The sequence below is a fragment of the Saccoglossus kowalevskii genome, chromosome 8 (genome assembly GCF_978046115.1).
Source record: "Saccoglossus kowalevskii chromosome 8, keSacKowa6.1, whole genome shotgun sequence".
In the NCBI taxonomy this organism is placed as follows: domain Eukaryota; kingdom Metazoa; phylum Hemichordata; class Enteropneusta; family Harrimaniidae; genus Saccoglossus; species Saccoglossus kowalevskii.
This window is the reverse complement of record NC_140648.1, coordinates 33,941,701-33,966,159: the sequence shown is the minus strand read 5'-3', so window position 1 is coordinate 33,966,159 and position 24,459 is coordinate 33,941,701. Positions and strand designations below refer to the sequence as shown.

Here is a 24,459-nt window from a genome sequence, read left to right as displayed (position 1 = left end):
ATAATCGACCAGTATGTCCCCTCCATTCTCCTTCCCAGAGTGCCTTGTGGTTAGAACACTGTAATTATCTCTGCCACCTTACACCACCAAGACACACTACTACGCGTATTCTTGGCGTGTTTTGTTATTAGAGGCCTATCGAGTACGGTAGATTTCTTCTCACTGGTAAACAGGCTTTAATACATGTTATCGATAGTTGATACTGATTTGTTTCGCAAGCGTGAAATAGTTACAATTTACAAACAAAAATAATTTCATCACAAAATAATGCTGTTACTTTGAAAGTGAGCTTCTCGCTATAATAGCAGCCAGAATCTACAAACATCGCATATGCTTTTGCCAGGTTTGAAAATCAAACACCTGCATGGCAATGTTATCTTCAAAAGTAGTACCACTGTGATGTGTTGACCAATCAACGAGAAGTATAAGATCACATGGTTGCAGAGATATATTCTTAGAAACAGAAATCTGCGTGGGAGATTGGGTCCCCTTTTTTGAGTGAATGGGTTTAATTTCATTTTAATAGCTTTTTTCAACACATAAAACTCATTAATCCTGGCAGAAATGGATCATGTAATTCACTGGTTTCAAAAAAGAATCTTCATCTGAGAAGGGTTGTACATTTGGGGGAGTATCTTTTGTCACATTTTGGTTGTTTGGATAAAGTAGAAATGTTACCTTTTAATAAACATTTCACATGTTAAACACAAGAGGGCATACTTTTAGTTGGAAGAAAATGATTTTCATTTTGTGGGCATGTCATTGAATCCAAAAACAAATTTACATGCATGTCTTTCATTACCATATATCTTACTGTCGCATACGACTTGTTTACCACTTCCGTGTGACTGAGAATGTTTAGAAACTGGTTGAATAGGTAATAGGACACTGTAGGAGGCAATAGAAGGTAATGGAACATTCTAGAAATTGGCAGTAAGTTCCTGACTCATTATGCATGCTGATGTAATGGTCTATTTATAGACAGTGTGGGTATATACAGGGGAGTTGTTCAGTACTGAGTTCAGATTGGAGATCTCGTTGAATTGTGTTGGAGTTTAAGTATCTAGTTATTGGAGGTTTGGAGTTTTACCGAGTTATTGTACTTGATGTTTGCAGAGTATAATAATACCAGTACCAGTTGAAACCTCATCTGTTGGCTCCGTGTTCGTATGTTATCATCGCCGCCAGGGAAGTCTTTATGTTACTGTTGCCATTTTGGTATTTGAACCATCACACCTGTACTATACTAATTACGGTAATATTACGTTGCGTGTGACACTTACCCTTTGAACAAAACAAAACCAGGCATGTGTAAGAAATAACCTGACTGAGACATGATTTAAAATTTGCATTTATTGCACCTTACATTGATAAAAACAAAATGGTGAGAAAAAGGTGCAATGTCACATAATTTACAACAGAAATATTTACAAGACTGTGACTATCAATGATTAAATTTACTCAAGATGCTGAATATATAATGTACATAAATATAGAAAATGATAGTATATTGTCTCTATTGTCTATATACATCCCTCTCTAACGAAATAACAATGCTGTATTTTTTGTCAGTATATAGTAGGTGCAATGTGGGGGAATACGAGTCTTCCTGAATTCAATGATTCTTCTTTCAATTGGTCCTTGGATCCCCACATTTTCAAACTTCTGAGATTGACACTTGAAAGAATAATAATCAACCATATATATGATGTATAGCACGAATCACATTTACAAAGTTTGTTGTTTGGTGTCTTTTTGCATGATGTGATGAACAATGAGTAGAAAAGTTCCTGTTACATACATTTGAAATACTGAAAAATCACAATATTTGAGTTCTTATTATCTTGATTTCTGCTCCCTTTTCCAGATAATAACAAGACCCTGAAATAAAAAATACCAATTACAGTTAAATACCTACATTTGGTAAGACTATCAAAAGTTGTTTTCTGTGATCATTCAATGAATTAACGACTCAAAGTTTACAACAACTTAATGTAATTGTGAATCATCAATTACACATCCCATAATTTCAAGGCCCTAATGAAGCTCTAGAAATGAACTCAGAATGCCAAAATAGTGAATAACATGGAAGAAACAGTCATAATATGTAATCCAAGGATTCAGCTAAAAATCTGACAAACACAAAATGCAAATGTTATCATTTTCCATAAGGAGATGCAATAAAGAAATTCAATTGGAGATGCACTCAAGAGTTTTATCAAAATTCAGAATAATGAAATAAATTATATAGATGAAAATCAGCTAAATTGATATGCAAAAATCTAATCAGATTGCACCAAAATTAATCATCACCAAATTGAATTGACAACAGATCTGTTGCACGATAATTCAGATTATGCATAAACTTCATCCAAAGTAAATTCAAGTTTGTAACAACACAATATCAATTATACTTACATCAGAGTCAGATGACGCTAACAGACTTTCATCATAATTAAAACTAACGCTAAGTACCGATGCAGAATGACCTTGTAGTTTATTGATGAGTGGCTTCTTAGCACGTTCCACATCAAAGAAATGCACGCACATGTCTTCACTACCAGACACTGTAACATAAAAAGATGACATCACTGCAAGCAATACAGTAAACAAAGTGGGGGAATTACCTCAAACTTTTGCTTGTTAAAAACAAAAGTGGATTGTAAAATCCAGTCTGCCACTAGAGGGTGCTTTCCAGGGTTTTCTAATTTGCGATGTGACCTTGTATATAAAAAAGCCTAGGTCTGTTCCCATATAAGACCTCATTTACATATATCGTGTATTTGATTCACAACTAGTGGGACTTAAATACAAGCTAGGTACATTCCATTCACTTCTGATGAGGCTGCACTATGACCGTACTCACCTATACAAGCACCTTGGCGAAATGATATCAAAGGACAGAATATACTTTTTATTTGTAAACTGCGATGCTTTATACCAAATTTCCTTTTAAGCTGTAACCCACCATCAGTATCTGTAATTCTGTAAGAAAATTAAAAATGAGAGCAACTTGGCACTGTGTATGTAAAAGTATATGCCTATAATGAGTATTACAAAGCCATCCAACATCTATGGAGGATTTGAAAGACTTCAGGACCAACTTCTAAAGCATTGTATTGCCTGCATCTAAAATGTAAGTGTCAATGTGTGGGTATGAAAAACTTTCCAACTTTAACCGACACATTTTTGAGACCAATGGAATTCCAGTCAGATTAAATTATTTTGATTTTTATGTGATGTATTTAGGCTACCGGTAGTAAAATGTCAAATGAAATTTTGAAGTTGCTTGTGTTTCTGATATGTCTAGCCTCGTATACTAATCTAACAAAGTGAATGGATGACACAATTTGCCAGCAGTGCAACCACTCACCTAAACTGACAGAGTGAATGGATGGCACAATTTGCCAGCAGTGCAACCACTTACCTAAACTGACAGAGTGAATTGATGGCACAATTTGCCAGCAGTGCAACCACTTACCTAAACTGACAGAGTGAATTGATGGCACAATTTGCCAGCAGTGCAACCACTTACCTAAATAGACAGAGTGAATTGATGGCACAATTTGCCAGCAGTGCAACCACTTACCTAAATAGACAGAGTGAATTGATGACACAATTTGCCAGCAGTGCAACCACTTACCTAAATAGACAGAGTGAATTGATGGCACAATTTGCCAGCAGCGATGGGTCTCTGGCTTCCCTACTCAACCATGTACCACATGAAAGACTAGTAATAGGACTTCCTTCACATATCACCATACGTTTACATCTTGTCAGTTTCCCACTCATCACATCACAGAGGAATGAAAATATCAATCCTCTATCATCACCAGCCCATAAAATCTTCCCCGTTGGATCAAAGGCCATTGATAAGACCTTGCCTGATGCCTTGCCTAATCCACCTTTGGTACATTTACCAGTAGAGACATTCAGTACTTGTATGTGACCTCTAACATTACCTGTCTATACATTATGTTAAAGAACTTAAGGAACTATTTTTTTAAATATTTTTGTGCCAGGCAATCATCCTGACTTTTTTCAATATGCAAATTGCAAATACATGTGTTTTCAGTAAACATAGTTCATCTTGCCATTCCATGTCCAGATTCATGTGGTTTGGCTCGATAACTGGGTGATTAGCAACATGACATTACTTCAGGTTGATGCGATATCCTGGCATCAACCAGGCCTGCAGCTGTTGACAATAAATTGCATACATTAGTGAATGAATCTTAGCCAGTGGATTTGGCCTTCTCGTCAAGTTTATGGCACCTACCCAGGGTACAGTGGATTTGGCTTTTTCATCAAGTTTATAACACCTACCCAGGGTAAAGTGGATTTGGCCTTCTCATTGAGTTTTATGGCACCTACCCAGGGTACAGTGGATTTGGCCTTCTCATTGAGTTTATGGCACCTACCCAGGGTACAGTGGATTTGGCCTTTTCATCAAGTTTATGACACCTACCCAGGGTACAGTGGATTTGGCCTTCTCATTGAGTTTATGGCACCTACATGTACCCAGGGTACAGTGGATTTGGCCTTCTCATTGAGTTTATAACACCTACCCAGGGTACAGTGGATTTGGCCTTCTCATTGAGTTTATGGCACCTACCCAGGGTACAGTGGATTTGGCCTTCTCATTGAGTTTATGGCACCTACCCAGGGTACAGTGGATTTGGCCTTCTCATTGAGTTTATGGCACCTACCCAGGGTACAGTGGATTTGGCCTTTTCATTGAGTTTATAACACCTACACCAAGGGTACAGTGGATTTGGCCTTCTCATTCTCTACCGTTGAGTCTGTGCACATTTGCCCATCTAGGGTAGGGATCAAACCCATTTATGGTGATCAAACCTAGCTACAATTCAACTTCAGAACCTGCTGATCAAGATCAACTAATATGCTACTTGTTACTATTGACTATGAAAGGGTTGTAATATGCAGAAGGATACAACAACCATGTTATTATTGACAGGTTGAAATTGACATGATAGTATTTCCGCTCTATCAGTATCTTCCAATACACGTACACATTTACCACTGCTAACTTGCCACAATCTAGTGGTACCGTCTAATGATGATGACAAAATCAAATCATTGGATAAAGACCAACAAAAATCTGAAAGACAAAATGTTAAATTTTTCAGCTGGTTGCATGGATGGAACCATACAAGTCTTGTAAAACACAGCCCCAAGATTTAAATACTCTAGATTCATACAGCTCTATTCGAGATACAATTATAAATAGCGACAACTGTAAACTCAACTCGAACAATGGATATTGTTGAATCACACACAACTTCCTTTGCCTGTTCATGCTTTGACCTTAGGCACTACCCAGTTATTATCTGGGAATCATGTGGTATCAATTGACCAATGAGAATGGACTATTTCTGTATTATTGTTATAATTACCTGTAACCCCTCTTTCATGTCCTCTGAGTACACATACTATAGTAGCAGGAGATGGCAATACTTGGCACACTGACACTGTACAATCCAGAGAACTACATGCAATTCGTGATTTGTCATTATTTGCAAACTTTACACAGGTCACTGAAATAAAATCAAAACACATGATATTGCTAAGTCTGTAATATTTTAGTCATCACATTCAAATTTCATGAAAAAAAACAGTATTAAATATTAAAGTTGCCAAGGACTCATATTGGAAATAACTTGGCATAGTGAGACTATGGCACTGTTTTTGTGCAAAATTGATATCAGTTGCACTACACATGTCAGTATGGTCTCGTTCGGTGTAACATTGATATTGATTTCATCAATATTATACCATACCTGCATCTGTGTGTTGATCAAAAATATGATGTACTCCAGCAAAGGCATAATTCTCGTCAATACTTGTACCTCCTGCCATAGCCCTAGGAAAACATCAACAGCAAATTAGAAAACAAGTCAATTGATTCTTTTACTTAAACTAGATGCCATCTATTATCGTGAGACTTTGAAAATATACGAATAATTAGTGACAAATGAATGAGTCTGGAGGGCTGTTGGCGAGAATTATGTATGGGTCAGTCTGCATATGCGAGTAAAGTAGTGAAGTCACAAAGATGGTCAATCAATTATGTGCCGATTATGTGTTTATGTAGTGCCTGGTCATTCTTGCATGCACTAGGATAAGCACTCTTTTTTAATATTTGACTAAAAAGTCAAGATTTGACAAGAAGCAATATAGTTGTACATATTTTCAAGAAGCTGAGATGTATGAGAATATGGATGTACATATTTTCAGGAAGCTGAGGTGTATGAGAATATAGCTGTACATATTTTCAGGAAGCTGAGGTGTATAAGAATATGACTGTACATATTTTCAGGAAGATGAGGTGTATGAGAATATGGCTGTACATATTTTCAGGAAGCTGAGGTGTATGAGAATATGGTTGTACATATTTTCAGGAAGCCGAGGTGTATGAGAATATGGCTGTACATATTTTCAGGAAGCCGAGGTGTATGAGAATATGGATGTACATATTTTCAGGAAGCTGAGGTGTATGAGAATATAGCTGTACATATTTTCAGGAAGCCGAGGTGTATGAGAATATAGCTGTACATATGTTCAGGAAGCTGAGGTGTATAAGAATATGACTGTACATATTTTCAGGAAGCAGAGGTGTATGAGAATATGACTGTACATATTTTCAGGAAACAGAGGTGTATAAGAATATGGCTGTACATATTTTCAGGAAGCCGAGGTGTATGAGAATATGGATGTACATATTTTCAGGAAGCTGAGGTGTATGAGAATATAGCTGTACATATTTTCAGGAAGCTGAGGTGTATAAGAATATGACTGTACATATTTTCAGGAAGCTGAGGTGTATGAGAATATGGCTGTACATATTTTCAGGAAGCCGAGGTTTATAAGAATATGGCTGTACATATTTTCAGGAAGCCGAGGTGTATGAGAATATGGATGTACATATTTTCAGGAAGCTGAGGTGTATGAGAATATAGCTGTACATATTTTCAGGAAGCCGAGGTTTATAAGAATATGGCTGTACATATTTTCAGGAAGCCGAGGTGTATGAGAATATGGATGTACATATTTTCAGGAAGCTGAGGTGTATGAGAATATAGCTGTACATATTTTCAGGAAGCTGAGGTGTATAAGAATATGACTGTACATATTTTCAGGAAGCTGAGGTGTATGAGAATATGGCTGTACATATTTTCAGGAAGCTGAGGTGTATGAGAATATGACTGTACATATTTTCAGGAAGCCGAGGTGTATGAGAATATGGCTGTACATATTTTCAGGAAGCAGAGGTGTATGAGAATATGGCTGTACATATTTTCAGGAAGCCGAGGTGTATAAGAATATGGCTGTACATATTTTCAGGAAGCCGAGGTGTATAAGAACATGGCTGTACATATTTTCAGAAAGTCAAGGTGTATGAGAATATGGCTGTACATATTTTCAGGAAGTCGAGGTGTATGAGAATATGGCTGTACATATTTTCAGGAAGTCGAGGTGTATGAGAATATGGTTGTACATATTTTCAGGAAGTCGAGGTGTATGAGAATATGGCTGTACATATTTTCTGGAAGCCGAGGTGTATGAGAATATGGCTGTACATATTTTCATGAAGTTGAGGTATATGAGAATATGCCTGTACATATTTTCAGGAAGCTGAGGTGTATAAGAATATGGTTGTACATATTTTCAGGAAGCCGAGGTGTATGAGAATATGGCTGTACATATTTTCAGGAAGCCGAGGTTTATAAGAATATGGTTGTACATATTTTCAGGAAGCTGAGGTGTATGAGAATATGGCTGTACATATTTTCAGGAAGCTGAGGTGTATAAGAATATGGCTGTACATATTTTCAGGAAGCCAAGGTGTATAAGAATATGGTTGTACATATTTTCAGGAAGTCGAGGTGTATGAGAATATGGCTGTACATATTTTCAGGAAGCTAAGGTGTATGAGAATATGGCTGTACATATTTTCAGGAAGCTAAGGTGTATGAGAATATTGTTGTTCATATTTTCAGGAAGTTGTGGTGTATGAGAATACGACTGTACATATTTTCAGGAAGCCGAGGTGTATGAGAATATTGTTGTACATATTTTCAGGAAGCTGAGGTGTATGAGAATATGGTTGTACACATTTTCAGAAAGTGGAGGGGAATGAGAATATGGTTCTAAATTTTATTTATTTAAGGGAACTGATCATTACCACCAAGCCGGTTTCCTGTAAGTCTCCTGCGGCATGCGTTTCTTTACCGTACCGGCCGCTGCTTTACCGTACCGGCCGCTGCTTTACCGTACCGGCCGCTGCTTTACCGTACCGGCCGCTGCTTTACCGTACCCGAAGGTCATTAGCCGTACCGGCAAGGCCGTTACCGTACTGGCAGGAGGCAATTCACACTTCTGACAAGTTAATTTATGCATTGATTTTCCGGTTTACCGGTAAAATGCCGACCTGTTTAAATTTCAGTTTTATGCACAGGATCGCCTGAGAAAGCAAAACTGTAGAATTAATTTGAGTAGAATTTGTTTAGTTTGTAGTTATAGTCAGTTTATAAATCATTTTGTTCATGTTTCCTATGCAGTAGCTTTCGAGGTCAAATACACCACCAGGTCAATTTGTTGCGTCTTTTTATTTGTCAGAGATTAAACTTTACCATTATTATTGCATAATATTTACATTCAAGTTGCGCGTGATAATGCTACACATGATTTTTTTGAGACCATGGAGCTCCCAGTACGTCCATGTGAACTGTTGGATATGACTACAGACGGAACTGCGTCTTTATTTTATACGATATTTTTATTTTTTTTAAATTGGGATCAGTGCTCCCAAATCAACTGAGCCGACAAAGTGGGTTACAAAAATAACAGTTCCATGAAAGTGGCTATATTTGTGTATGATGAATCCTGAGTCGGTAGTTTTGGCATGTAACCTAATGGTTTTGGTTATTGTTAAAAATGCACAGTGCAGACGTAATTTTGTTTTCATTTTTCAAAACGCAACGCGTTTTATTAGTTTATTTCCAACGCGAGTGGTCGGCGCCTTTGATTGCGTTTAGTTTGTTCTTTCATTCGCAAAATCTATCGCTGGCACCGTTTATTTTGTTATGTCTCACAACTGAATGTCCAAGCTGACTTTGTATTGGCTGTAATTATATTTTTTTTGTAAAACAAAAAAAAGTCCCGACCTTTCCAGTCTAAATCGTATTCTGCCCCAAACCAAACAGCCCTTTTCAGGGCCAATCACATGTTCCAAAAAGAGATATACCGGCACACTTGCACACTCTGTTTTGTTATAATAAACCCCTTATAGTTCCATGAATAAAGTTACATTGGGGATTGTTGGAGGGGGTGTGTAAATATCGGGTAAATATGTTTGGACAATTCCATAAGCAAACTCACAAAATGAGGTCGAAAAGCAATAGAAAAATGTTGACCTAGAGCAAGGTCAAATTCCGTTTTACGCACTTGAATTTTATCTGGACTACGTGCACACGTTGCGCGTGTTATTGTCAACAAAGTATCAAAACAGATTTTCGAACGCCCAAGCCCGAATTTAAATACATGTGAGCTCGGCCAAGCGAGTCACGCTGACACATTATGCAAGTATCATCGAATTCATGCGACAGGTTGAGACGTTTTATTCAACGTCGTGGGTAAGCTACGATGTAGGACTGTCGTTTTATAGCGTTACAGGCGATCATGAATATGTGAATAACACACATATATTGAAAAAAAAAACATGAAATTTCAGAAAGACTTTTTTATTTAATTTATTTATTTGTATTTCGACGGTTGTCCGACTTTCTTTCCACTGTGTGAGCTACTGACAAATATAAACAAATAATTAACCCATCGAGTCCTCTAGTCGACTGGGACGTAACACTCTGTTGTACAAGTCATGTCCTTTTCAAATTATTCACTTTCAATGGGTGGGTAAAAAAAAATTCTTATTGTTTGCAAAATGCCCAATTAATTCATGCATGACTCACGGTTACCGGCAGGGCGCCGATCAGTTACCGGGGCTTTGTTTACCATGCAATCATTAATCGAAGGTGATAAATAGTCGGTATTGGTCCTATCAGTACGGTAATTGTCCGGCCGGTACGGTAACGCAACGGTCGGTACGGTAAAGCAACGACCGGTACGGTAAAGCAACGACCGGTACGGTAAAGCAACGACCGGTACGGTAAAGCAACGACCGGTACGGTAAACCGAGTCAAACTCACAGGAAACCGGCTGGGTGGTAATGATCAGTTCCCTAAGGCAAAATACCTTGCAAAAAGAAGTAAAAGTTTCAGTAATGTAGGACATCTAAGTCAGATCAAGTTTTCATTCAGGAGGCTGTGTTCATATTCTCCCTATATATGTAACTACTGAAAAACCATTTATTTTCACTGACACTTAATTTCACGTACTTGTCAGCGAAAATAGCAAAATTAAATGAATTAGTGAATACTTATTTATAGTATATCAAGTGCACAAGTGTACCTGCTAGCCTCTGCCATCTTTGTTGGTACAACACCATCAACTGGGATTTCTTCCACTGATGGATGGTACTTATAGGAACTACCACTATGATATCTTCTGTGCGTTCTGAAGTCACCAGTCTGCAGGTCATCAAAACTCTAAAAAAACATAAAAATTTGTACCTAGTATTATAAACATACTGTATTGTATTAGTTCTTAAATAATTCCAGCATAAATAGCACTAAACTAAATGTACACAAGTCACATACATATCATTATACAAGTATACAAGTATATTGACAAAACCAGGCAAAGTGTGCCTGTGAAATGCATATGATGCACTATAATTACATATGCATGTCAACAAAGAATGATATACTGAGTTTAAGCAACCTACAGATCTAATTTTTTATATAAATTTATCAGTAAAACACAAACAAATGTAGATACACAATGGTTTAATAAAATGTGGCGAGATTTCTGATTCGCTGATACTGTACACAGTGAATTATGCCAAGTACACAGGCAAACAAAGCAAAGTAAACTCAACTAAAAAATCTGGCAAAATCACCTTTTTCTTGTAACAGTATTAAAGTTACTGTTAGTAATGTTTAATTGACACAACACTTTGAACATCACAAGAAAAAATATTCACATTAATCTTAATTTCTATTTTAATTTATTATAGACTGGACTGTGTTCGATATGTAGGTTGCTGTCTGAAACATAAACATTTTTCTATGTACTTTGCTTTTTTTTTTAAGAAATGTTATATCTGAACTCATGATTGCAGAGAATTTGTTGTTTTTGGTCAAAATAGTAAAATTTATAATTACTTTTGATGCGTTGTAAAAAATGTAATTAAAATAAATCCAAAATGGAGATATTCAAATGTCTGATTTATGCCAGCCATTATGTGGTTATGTAACATATATGAGATTATTATACTAAAGTATGCCAAAGCAGGTTATCACATTTACCAATGTTAAGGTTGAGATGATCCTGTATTGCTTTACTTTTCGTAGTCTCATAATAAACTCATACTGTAACACCATTTATTTTCACTGACAATTAATTTTACTATTTTGATGTTTTGAGCAAATTCACTGTGTTTTTATTAGTTTTATGAATTTGTTAAGAAAACAATAAGTCATGTAGATTCTATTTAGAGGATTTTATTGAGCGAAAATTAAAATTAGTGAATGCATTTTATTACAGTATTATCTGCTCAAAATAACACATTGCCACATTTTGCGTGGACACTTGCATCCAGTGACATGACTCTAACTCTGTCACTCTCTATGTTGTTACCACATCCAATGTGAACAAAGGAAAGCATTTAAGTGTCTTCAATAATTTGTGTTAAATGTCACTGACGTGGTTAACCCCAAATATAGGATGTTCAGAAATGAGTGCAAACACAGCTTTTTACAGAATAGTTTTGTCTTAGCACCAACAAACCCATCAAGGAATGGATAGAACCCAAAAGACAAGGGGGAATTACATTTATTGTATGCTTACGTATAGGCAATAATCCAGCAGTTTGTCTGACATTGCTCACATGTCAATGAACCTTACTAGCACTCCACACCAATCAGAGCTCTTATATTCCTGAGTTTCTCCCACAAATACCTTCAGTAAAAACTTACCTCTAATGTCTGTCTACTCCCTCGTACACTTGCATTGCGACTTCGGAAACTGCTATGGAAAATGAAGTTAAAATAGAATGACATAAATGAATCATAGTGATAATTTATTCAAATGTAGGTCATTTTATTCATATTAATAGACACAATATTTGTGCTGGTTAATATACATATTCCCATCTATATTTAGTCACTATATGTACATGCATTAATATAATGTATCATTGAATATCTACAGAAATATGGTTAGAAAAATGTATGCATATCATCTATATTTCTTATACATCTGTCATCTGTTATCACTACAAGTTACAGCATGCAATAATTTTGTGATATTGCACAAATTATCTGCATGCTACCATATTAGGTATTGCGGTATTTCCAAGATGGCTGACATTTTTTTAAAACAGCAAAAAAGAAAAAAGTTCCAATAATTGTTATCAATTTGCTCAGTTTTGGGCTCTGTGTGCCAAACAGTTGGATTGGGAAGGTGTATAATAATAAGGTTATTACAATGGTGCTGCAATGTATGCACTTTAGGCAGTTTGTAGTCACATTGTCCTCTGCTGCACATTGGTCAATACTGTGTCATACTTATTAGCATCCTTGCAATACCCTCATACAAGTAGTATGTACATGAATATGATCTTAGATCATCAACAGTGGTTGACAAATTATATCATAAAATCTTTACTTGTACTCTACATGAATCTCTTCATGCATTGCTCACTAATTTTCACTGATTATACCATAAACTGAATTGTTCACAGACATACTCTTCATGAATCCCATGTCTGACCATTCACTAATCCTACCTCGTACTGTTCACGAACTCCACCTTGTACTATTTACAATTCCACCTTATACTGTTCACAAATTCTACCTCGTACTGTTCACAAATTCCACCTCGTACTGTTCTCAAATTCTACCTCATACTGTTCACAAATTCTACTTCGTACTGTTCACAAATTCCATCTTGTACTGTTCAAATTCCATCTTGTACTGTTCACAAATTCCATCTTGTACTGTTCACAAATTCTACTTCGTACTGTTCACAAATTCCATCTTGTACTGTTCAAATTCCATCTTGTACTGTTCACAAATTCTCCCTCGTACTGTTCACAAATTCCATCTTGTACTGTTCACAAATTCTACTTCGTACTGTTCACAAATTCCATCTTGTACTGTTCACAAATTCCACCTCGTACTGTTCACAAATTCTACTTCGTACTGTTCACAAATTCCACCTTGTACTGTTCACAAATTCCACCTCGTACTGTTCACAAATTCTACTTCGTACTGTTCACAAATTCCATCTTGTACTGTTCAAATTCCATCTTGTACTGTTCACAAATTCTCCCTCGTACTGTTCACAAATTCCATCTTGTACTGTTCACAAATTCCATCTCATACTGTTCACAAATTCCACCTCATACTGTTCACAAATTCCACCTCATACTGTTCACAAATTCTACCTCGTACTGTTCACAAATTCCACCTCATACTGTTCACAAATTCTACCTCGTACTGTTCACAAATTCCACCTTGTACTGTTCACAAATTCTACCTCGTACTATTCACAAATTCCACCTTGTACTGTTCACAAATTCCATCTCGTACTGTTCACAAATTCCATCTCGTACTGTTCACAAATTCCATCTCGTACTGTTCACAAATTCCACCTCGTACTGTTCACAAATTCCACCTCATACTGTTCACAAATTCTACCTCGTACTGTTCACAAATTCCACCTCATACTGTTCACAAATTCCACCTCGTACTGTTCACAAATTCCACCTCATACTGTTCACAAATTCCACCTCATACTGTTCACAAATTCCACCTCATACTGTTCACAAATTCCACCTCATACTGTTCACAAATTCTACCTCGTACTGTTCACAAATTCCACCTCGTACTGTTCACAAATTCCACCTTGTACTGTTCACAAATTCTACCTCGTACTGTTCACAAATTCCACCTCGTACTGTTCACAAATTCCATCTCGTACTGTTCACAAATTCCATCTCGTACTGTTCACAAATTCCACCTCGTACTGTTCACAAATTCCACCTCGTACTGTTCACAAATTCCACCTCGTACTGTTCACAAATTCCACCTCGTACTGTTCACAAATTCCACCTCGTACTGTTCACAAATTCCACCTCGTACTGTTCACAAATTCCACCTCGTACTGTTCACAAATTCCACCTCGTACTGTTCACAAATTCTACTTCATACTGTTCACAAATTCCACATCACACTGTTCACAAATTCCACCTCGTACTGTTCACAAATTCCACCTCGTACTGTTCACAAATTCCACCTCGTACTGTTCACAAATTCCACCTCGTACTGTTCACAAATTCCACCTCGTACTGTTCACAAATTCCACCTCGTACTGTTCACAAATTCCACCTCGTACTGTTCACAAATTCCACCTCGTACTGTTCACAAATTCCACCTCGTACTGTTCACAAATTCCACCTCGTACTGTTCACAAATTCCACCTCGTACTGTTCACAAATTCTACTTCATACTGTTCACAAATTCCACATCACACTGTTCACAAATTCCACCTCATACTGTTCACAAATTCTACCTCCTACTGTTCACAAATTCCACCTTGTACTGTTCACAAATTCCATCTCGTACTGTTCACAAATTCCATCTCGTACTGTTCACAAATTCCATCTCGTACTGTTCACAAATTCCATCTCGTACTTTTCACAAATTCCACCTCGTACTGTTCACAAATTCCACCTTGTACTGTTCACAAATTCCATCTCGGACTGTTCACAAATTCCACCTCGTACTGTTCACAAATTCCACCTCGTACTGTTCACAAATTCCACCTCGTACTGTTCACAAATTCCACCTCGTACTGTTCACAAATTCCACCTCATACTGTTCACAAATTCCACCTCGTACTATTCACAAATTCCACCTCGTACTGTTCACAAATTCCACCTCGTACTGTTCACAAATTCCACCTCATACTGTTCACAAATTCCACCTCGTACTGTTCACAAATTCCACCTCGTACTGTTCACAAATTCCACCTCGTACTGTTCACAAATTCTACTTCATACTGTTCACAAATTCCACATCACACTGTTCACAAATTCCACCTCATACTGTTCACAAATTCTACCTCCTACTGTTCACAAATTCCACCTTGTACTGTTCACAAATTCCATCTCGTACTGTTCACAAATTCCATCTCGTACTGTTCACAAATTCCATCTCGTACTGTTCACAAATTCCACCTCATACTGTTCACAAATTCCACCTCGTACTATTCACAAATTCCACCTCGTACTGTTCACAAATTCCACCTCGTACTGTTCACAAATTCTACTTCATACTGTTCACAAATTCCACATCACACTGTTCACAAATTCCACCTCATACTGTTCACAAATTCTACCTCCTACTGTTCACAAATTCCACCTTGTACTGTTCACAAATTCCATCTCGTACTGTTCACAAATTCCATCTCGTACTGTTCACAAATTCCATCTTGTACTGTTCACAAATTCCACCTCGTACTGTTCACAAATTCCACCTCGTACTGTTCACAAATTCCACCTCGTACTGTTCACAAATTCCACCTCATACTGTTCACAAATTCCACCTCGTACTATTCACAAATTCCACCTCGTACTGTTCACAAATTCCACCTCGTACTGTTCACAAATTCCACCTCGTACTGTTCACAAATTCCACCTCATACTGTTCACAAATTCCACCTCGTACTGTTCACAAATTCCACCTCGTACTGTTCACAAATTCCACCTCGTACTGTTCACAAATTCTACTTCATACTGTTCACAAATTCCACATCACACTGTTCACAAATTCCACCTCATACTGTTCACAAATTCTACCTCCTACTGTTCACAAATTCCACCTTGTACTGTTCACAAATTCCATCTCGTACTGTTCACAAATTCCATCTCGTACTGTTCACAAATTCCATCTCGTACTTTTCACAAATTCCACCTCGTACTGTTCACAAATTCCACCTTGTACTGTTCACAAATTCCATCTCGTACTGTTCACAAATTCCACCTCGTACTGTTCACAAATTCCACCTCGTACTGTTCACAAATTCCACCTCGTACTGTTCACAAATTCCACCTCGTACTATTCACAAATTCCACCTCGTACTGTTCACAAATTCCACCTCGTACTGTTCACAAATTCTACTTCATACTGTTCACAAATTCCACATCACACTGTTCACAAATTCCACCTCATACTGTTCACAAATTCTACCTCCTACTGTTCACAAATTCTACCTCCTACTGTTCACAAATTCCACCTTGTACTGTTCACAAATTCCATCTCGTACTGTTCACAAATTCCATCTCGTACTGTTCACAAATTCCATCTCGTACTGTTCACAAATTCCACCTCGTACTGTTCACAAATTCCACCTTGTACTGTTCACAAATTCCACCTCATACTGTTCACAAATTCCACCTTGTACTGTTCACAAATTCCACCTCATACTGTTCACAAATTCCACCTCATACTGTTCACAAATTCCACCTTGTACTGTTCACAAATTCCATCTCATACTGTTCACAAATTCTACTTCGTACCGGTACTGTTCACAAATTCCATCTCGTACTGTTCACAAATTCCACCTCATACTGTTCACAAATTCCACCTCATACTGTTCACAAATTCTACCTCGTACTGTTCACAAATTCCACCTCATACTGTTCACAAATTCCACCTCGTACTGTTCACAAATTCCACCTTGTACTGTTCACAAATTCTACCTCGTACTGTTCACAAATTCCACCTTGTACTGTTCACAAATTCCATCTCGTACTGTTCACAAATTCCATCTCGTACTGTTCACAAATTCCATCTCGTACTGTTCACAAATTCCACCTTGTACTGTTCACAAATTCCACCTCGTACTGTTCACAAATTCCACCTCGTACTGTTCACAAATTCCATCTCGTACTGTTCACAAATTCCACCTCGTACTGTTCACAAATTCCACCTCGTACTGTTCACAAATTCCACCTTGTACTGTTCACAAATTCCACCTCGTACTGTTCACAAATTCTACTTCATACTGTTCACAAATTCCACATCATACTGTTCACAAATTCCACCTCGTACTGTTCACAAATTCTACTTCATACTGTTCACAAATTCCACATCATACTGTTCACAAATTCCACCTTGTACTGTTCACAAATTCCACCTCGTACTGTTCACAAATTCTACTTCGTACTGTTCACAAATTCTACTTCGTACTGTTCACAAATTCTACTTCGTACTGTTCACAAATTCTACTACGTACTGTTCACAAATTCTACTTCGTACTGTTCACAAATTCCTCCTCTGAGTTCTGACATTAAAGTAGTTCCATTTCGAAATATTGCAAATATGTACATTGTATTCTAGTTATGTGACTCTTTCATTAAAAACTTACTTTTGATCAGACACAGAAGGTGTACCATATCTCTGTGATAATAACTGACTTCGTACTTTCAAATATTGTCTCCGAACAAGAGGATCATGCTATATAGAAATAATGATTTTTCAACATTTCATTATTTGTTTCTGATTTACAGTAAACAAGTATTTGCCATGATACTAGTCTCCATTATGCAATGAATGAAATATTAATAATAATAATATTTGCAAACAAAAGTTGGCTTAGCCATCTCCACGCTGGCAAAATTGTTGGCTGCAATGAACATAGGTTGATACCACTCTTAATTTGTATAAGATTCTGTTAAAAATTACATTTTGATGCTCCCCATATAACAATCATTTCTCTGCTATTGAAAACTACTTTTTTTTTCAATAGATACAAAGGCGGGACTCATTTTACATTATATATTTTGAATAACAGTACTAATAACATGTTAATTTGTAATAACCAATGTTGGTGAATTGGACTACATGTAATAACAAAACCTTTTTCATTCACGGAATATGTTAAAAAGTGGCATTTACAACACTGTCGCAATTGTGTATGCTGAAAAATTGTGTATTTAGAAACTACATAGAGTTTTGAAACCGTTGGAATTGTTCAATAATCAGAAAAGACAGTGTTATTAAATTATTTTTACTTCTTTATTCGGTTGCTAGCTTTCTTACTTACTATACTAAATATCGATTTATAGCAGGTCAAAAGTGATGGCAATATACATTGCGTTATACGAATCCACACAAGATCAAAAGAGCTACGCTCGCTTTCAGAACAGCGTTTAAAAATGGTCGATGTCTTCAAATTCATTTGACCTTTTTAAATATTTTCAATTGAATAATATAGTCATGAAATTATATTATATACGTGTAGAAGTTGTAAATCTCTCACAAGATTTTATTTAACTCAATTTATATGAAGGGATTTTTTCTTCAAAGTGGGACAGAGAATTACTGTAGCAGCGAATCAACTATACCTGGCATAAATTAATACTTAATTTTGCCAGCTAAAAATAACCAATTCCAAGTACAACAAGCAACATGACGTTCTAAATAGCTTCCCTGTCCTACAAGTTTGAGCATTGTGGTAGCCAAGTCAAGTGAGGCACACCCGAAAGACTCCTTCTTGAAAACTGCCAGCACAATTTGATACCAGGTATCAAAGCAGCTGAGCTGGTATTTTTCAAAAATAGCATTTTTTACCAAAAATGACAGAAATATTTGCCAAAAATAGAGAATTGAAGATGTCATCACACATGTCGTGTACTGAAGGAACCTACATACCAAGTATCAAAGCAATTCCCAATTCCTGAAATTACAGCGTTTGCGTGTTTATTGTTCAAGTGTTTGTGCATATTGCTTGACTTGAGGTCTAACATGCATGCTAAACACACATGTACATGTACCATGTTCTATTTGAAAAAATCATCCTTTCAACTGGAAATTCATGTTTTGCAGCTGTCTTAAATAATTCTTCTAGCTGTTCTCGTTTGTACCCACCCACACTCACTTCACTATCTTTAAAAAACTATTTCAAATATGCCACTGACTACATGTCATTTTTAATTTTGTCCTACCCATGCTTGCTGCTAGGTAGGTCGTGTATGCGCAAATAGAATCCCATCGCATCTGACAATTATTTGTGAATCAAGAATTCAGCTGGTGGTTTTCAAAAAGACATTGAAAATGCAATTGTTGAAAGACGATGGACGAACGGATGACAATGGGCAGACAGACGATGATGGACAATCCAATATGATATACGTGAATAGAGATGACTATCTGTTTGAAAACCATCCATAATATGCAATTTTGTGTTGCAGCATGCCTACTGAGTTCCAATTCAAGTTTCCTTCCTGGGCATTATTCGTTCATCTTCAATTGGATCATGCAACAAATGTATTTGTGTATGTCTCTGGAACAGCATTTGAATTATATCTCAAGAACGATATGACATGCACCAAGGTACTATTATGTTCAATGTATGTACCAAGTTTGAAAATAACCTTCAACGTCCACAAGTATATTAAAAACAGGCCATGCATGGCACAGTCCCTGTTAGTTATCAAATTTAAGATATATAGTTTTGTTTATAATAATATACATGTAGTTCAAACATGAACATGTCAGAGATATGGATCCAGAAGTTGATGCTTGATTATGGTGATTTTTTAACATTAAAATGAATGACATCTTGCATCTGATCATCAAACGAGAACTTGTTCATACTGAGAAATATTGCTCTGAAACAGCATTATAATTAAAACAAAATGACCACCAGTCAGCCATTTTGAATGCATCTATATAACTATAATATGATGTATAATGATTATGAATATATAAAATTTGAACATAATCAGTCAAAGCATGTCAGATATGGGCTGAGAAGCACATTTACTAAAACAAAATGCTTGCTAGTCAGCCATTTTGAATCCGATCTGAAAAATAAAATGAGGTGCATCAGGAACCCATAATGTCTAATAAATGCACCAAGTTTGAACAAAATACATTCATAATGCCAAGATCCCATTCTGGAATGCCAGAAATGCTTGATTTTTGATGATTTTTAGCATAAAAATGGCTGCCATTTGGCCATTTTGAATCAGATAGTAAAACCAATATATCTATGCCACGATGTATAATGAATATATAAAATTTTAACATAATCATTCAAAGCATGGCAGAGATATGGTCATGGAAATACATTCATTAAAACAAAATGGCCACCAGTCGGCCATTTTAAATCTGATCTGAAAAATAATGTCTAAAGTATGTATACCAAGTTTGAACAAAATCTATAAATGCTTGATTTTGATGATTTTTTAGTACAAAAATGGCCAACAATTGGCCATCATGAATCAGATCGTGAAACAAAATGATGTGCATATGTATAATATTATGTATGTGTGAAGTTTGAATGTGATTGGTCCAGGCATGTCTAAGATACAAGTCCGGATGCAAATACACAAGGACGCACAAGGGTCAATCCATAAGTCACTGTTTTTGGACTGCGTCCGAACAGGGACTAATAAGTTGCTACCGGTACTATTTAAAACTAAATACCAGGTGGTTTAATTGAACATAATAAAAATGTAAGCATATGAAAGGGCACTCACCTCTACTTTAGCATTTTCTCTGAGCAGCTGACTTCGTCTTCTGATGTAGAGTGTACCTATATAATGTATTTTCATTTTAATAATAGTATACATGCCTACATAACTGTGTTAAATGTGGGACCACTGAAACATCATGGAATAAACACTGATTTTCCCTGAATGGCCAGTAATCAATGGTTTCCAAGATGCAAAGCACTTACCGGGGTATTTGAATATGCTAAATTATCTCAGTTACACCAGACCTGTTTATTATCAACATTTCTCCCTTCTTGTAACTCTCTATTCAGGGCTTCAGCTAAACTGGCCCAGCAGTGGCAATTTTTATAATTTTCTTTCTCAAATACATGTAGGGGTCTGATGCGAAATTACCACGACTGGTCAATACTGCGGCATATCCATTGCTATACTTATTCATGATATGCAGTGACGTTATGAAACAAAAGAGTTCACTTTTGAAACAGGTAAGTATGCGTGTCCCTGTGCAAAGATTCTATGCATCAGGCCAAGCGTCCGTTATAGTTGCATGGAACAGATCGGACAAAAATCCTGGAAATCCAGGCAGTTATGGCTACTAAATAAAATATGGCCTAGTTTATCTTGCCACATACTGGTTGATGAGGTTGGATTTTCAACAGTATGACTAAAAAAACTTGGAATTCTGACTGTATATGGTAAAAAAATTGGGCCAGTACGAAATAGTTATTACTGAAATAAGATAAGGATGGTGGCACATATGAGTGAATCAGGACTACCGATAGTTTGGATTTCCATCATCAAATATAAAATTTTGAACTTGGTAAATTAGCATATGATGAGAGTTATATATGGAAATCCTACTCTGTATGGTGGCACAATGGAACTCATCAACACCATAAGTAGGAACTATAGTTTTGGATTTCCATTACTGTATGGTGAATGGTAATTTGGAAATAAAACTTTGTATGACTTATACACCCATGGAAATTATACCCTGTATGAAGTAAACACACAAGCTCATCAACAGGGGGGTGCAGATATAAACTGGAATGGCACAATATGCACAAACATATCTTCTTTTGGCAATTTTAAAATATTATCATTGAATAATGATAGAGTATTGCAAAAGTTGCTACATGCCTTTACAATTTCATCCAGTTTACAGTCAAAAAGAGCATGCATTTCATCACCAACAGACTGATCAGAACACAGTGTGCAAAATCTTTGCTCTGAGGGTATTTTTTGGTATCTTAATTTTTCAATTGGTAATTTATGTGCTGAAATTCTAAATTTGGTTACACTTATTATTTTTTTTTCAGGTTTGGTTTAAATTCATAATCTGATTTGTATTTATTGTAAATGTGTAGTTTATTATTTTCCTTATAAAAAATCAGCTGAAGACTATTTCAAATGAAATGTTAAAACCATCTTAGTACCACTACACAAATCAGGTGACAGATCGAACCCAGCCAATTACAGAACAATTGCTATATCCAGCTGTTTATCAAATTTATTCATAGGCATTATGAATCTCAGATTGACAAACCACTTGGAGTAAAACAAATTAATGAATGAGGTACAAATCGGATTTTGAAAAAACAGACACACAAGTGATGCAATCTTTCCTTTAAAGACAGCAGTGGAAAAAACACTGTATGGAAAAAAAGAAACTTGTGCTAAGTGTAAAAGAGTATACAGCTGTTTCGTAGACTTAAGAAAAGCATTTGACAGTGACTCAAGAGATGCTTTTTCTCTAAAACTACAAAAAACTGGCATAAATGGCAACACTTGACACTGATCAAGAATATAAAGTAAAGCTAAATAGTGGTATCACGAAGGGATTTCATCCAACAAGTGGAATCAAACAAGGGTGCAACATCTCACCAACGCTTTTTAACATTTTCATGAATGACCTCCCTCGTATATTCGGTGGGAATGTAGATAAACCAATCATGATTGACACTTTTCCCCTAAATTGCATTCAGTATGCGGATGAGCTGGCAAATATTTCAGAGTCCACGGACGATCTACAAAACTGTCTGAACAAACTAAATGATTATTGTACAAAATGGTACATGTACCTAAATGTTAATGTTAGAAAAACTAAAGTGATGATATTTAACAACAGTAATTGTTTAATAAAAAATATGAATTTCAAAATAAATAATCAAGAGATAACATCTGTTAAGGAGTTTTGTTATTTAGGAACCATTTTCACACCAAATGGTAAATTTAAAATAAATCAGTCAAACCAAAAAAATAAAGCTAGGAAAGCTTTATTTAGTATACGTCACACTATACTAAATCATAAAATGATCTCTACAAAACTAACCCTTAAACTTTTTGATCAACTCATCTCTCCAATTTTGTTATATGGGTCAGAGATTTGGGCCAATGAAATTACAAATGAAAACAATTACTTGGAGCAAGCATGCAACCACTTTTACAGGTTTATTTTAGGTGTTAGTAAAGTAACACCATTGATTGGTATAAGAGGCGAAATTGGTAGAATTCCTATAAGGATTAAGGCAACTTTATCGCTAATTAAATATTGGCACAGATTGTCTTTGCTACCTGAAAATCATATTCTAAAAAGTGCACTTAAAGAAACAGTGTCTTCAAACTCAAGCTGGATAAAACATGTTAAAACAATTCTTGGACATGCTGACTTATCTGAAGTAAATAAAATATATAATGTGGGAAACATCGCTGAATTAACAAAATTGTTGGAAGAAAAATTAAAAAATAAATATATGCAAACATGGTATCAGCAACTTAGTCATGTCCCAAAAAACAGAAATTCAGGAAACAAACTAAGAACGTATAATTTGTTTCAAATGGAATATGAATTTGAAGGATATTTAACAGAAATTCAGGACTTCAATTTGAGAAGAATGGATACCAAGTTTAGACTTAGTGACCATAATTTGGAAATAGAATTGGACAGGAGAAAATTTCCAAGAATTGAGGCAATAAATTGCAGATTGTGTAAAAAATGCAACACTGTTGACTGTTGCTTCTTCACTCAAGAAAGAAATACCCACTCAGAAGACTGTGAATTGGAAATGTGTAGTACAGCTAAACCGAAATTTAATATTCACATGCATTATAAAAAGTAGCACAGCCACTGCACTTGCAAAATACTTAAAAAACACAATTTATAAAACCTAATTGTAATACGTATTTTATCAAAGACAATAATGTCTTTGATTTTATATATACCCTTTGTTTTGTTTGTAATTTTGAAACTTTTGTTGTTTTTTGTATATTTGTGTTTTCTGATCTGTATCCTTACCATACAGCACCCACCGATGGTGCAGTTGTGTAATAAAGTTATTACAGGGGGACGTCGCAATAATCATTTCATAATTTTTAGGCCAAATTTTGTCGAAATTAAAGTAGCTTTCTGCATCTCAATAGACATTGTTTTATTTTTCTATGTGGATCTCAGCAGTCATATAGATCGTCAGGTCCCTGTGCCCAGACTGACTGTATGACCTCCATGCATTAACCAACCAAGACCCTTTACGAAGACAGCTAGCACCTGGTGGGTGGTCACAAATATAACTCAACACAATCAAGCATATAACTATAACGGTGTTATACTCATATTGTACTTACGAAATTGTGGATTATTGGGAGACCTGTATGCATTGTATCTGGCATCAACAGCCAGAACTTGCTGCCAAACCGCAGCCATCGTTTTTCTTGTGTTGTGTAAACAGTGAACGCGTGAGGGCGCATTTCATGATTGTTCATTCGTAGTACTTATTTTCGATATAAGAATA

General features: G+C 36.1%; 1 protein-coding gene across 2 annotated transcripts; it reads right to left on the bottom strand.

Moving 5' to 3' along the window:
- Positions 1–1,335: 1,335 nt before the first annotated feature.
- On the bottom strand, positions 1,336–24,408 carry LOC100376341 (WD repeat-containing protein 13-like). Of its 2 annotated transcripts, none has more exons than XM_085502519.1 (12): positions 24,293–24,408; positions 20,696–20,751; positions 17,578–17,666; positions 12,120–12,171; positions 10,492–10,628; positions 5,802–5,884; positions 5,418–5,558; positions 4,956–5,122; positions 3,644–3,966; positions 2,867–2,985; positions 2,419–2,567; positions 1,336–1,881 (listed from the first exon to the last, which is right to left on the bottom strand). In XM_085502519.1, the coding sequence occupies exons 1-12, from the start codon at positions 24,369–24,371 to the stop codon at positions 1,840–1,842; spliced, it is 1,437 nt and encodes a 478-aa protein (XP_085358645.1). In that variant the 5' UTR covers positions 24,372–24,408; the 3' UTR covers positions 1,336–1,839. The 2 variants fall into 2 exon arrangements, with proteins under 2 accessions (XP_085358645.1, XP_085358647.1); XM_085502521.1 differs by having other exon boundaries at positions 12,120–12,168.
- Positions 24,409–24,459: the final 51 nt, after the last annotated feature.

Coding starts and splice junctions, on each gene's coding strand:
- LOC100376341 (XM_085502519.1), bottom strand. CDS start 24,371: ATGGCTGCGGTTTGGCAGCAAGTTCTGGCTGTTGATGCCAGATACAAT. Junction 20,752..24,292: donor TCCCAATAATCCACAATTTC/GTAAGTACAATA, acceptor TACATTATATAG/GTACACTCTACATCAGAAGA. Junction 17,667..20,695: donor GAGAAAATGCTAAAGTAGAG/GTGAGTGCCCTT, acceptor ATTTCTATATAG/CATGATCCTCTTGTTCGGAG.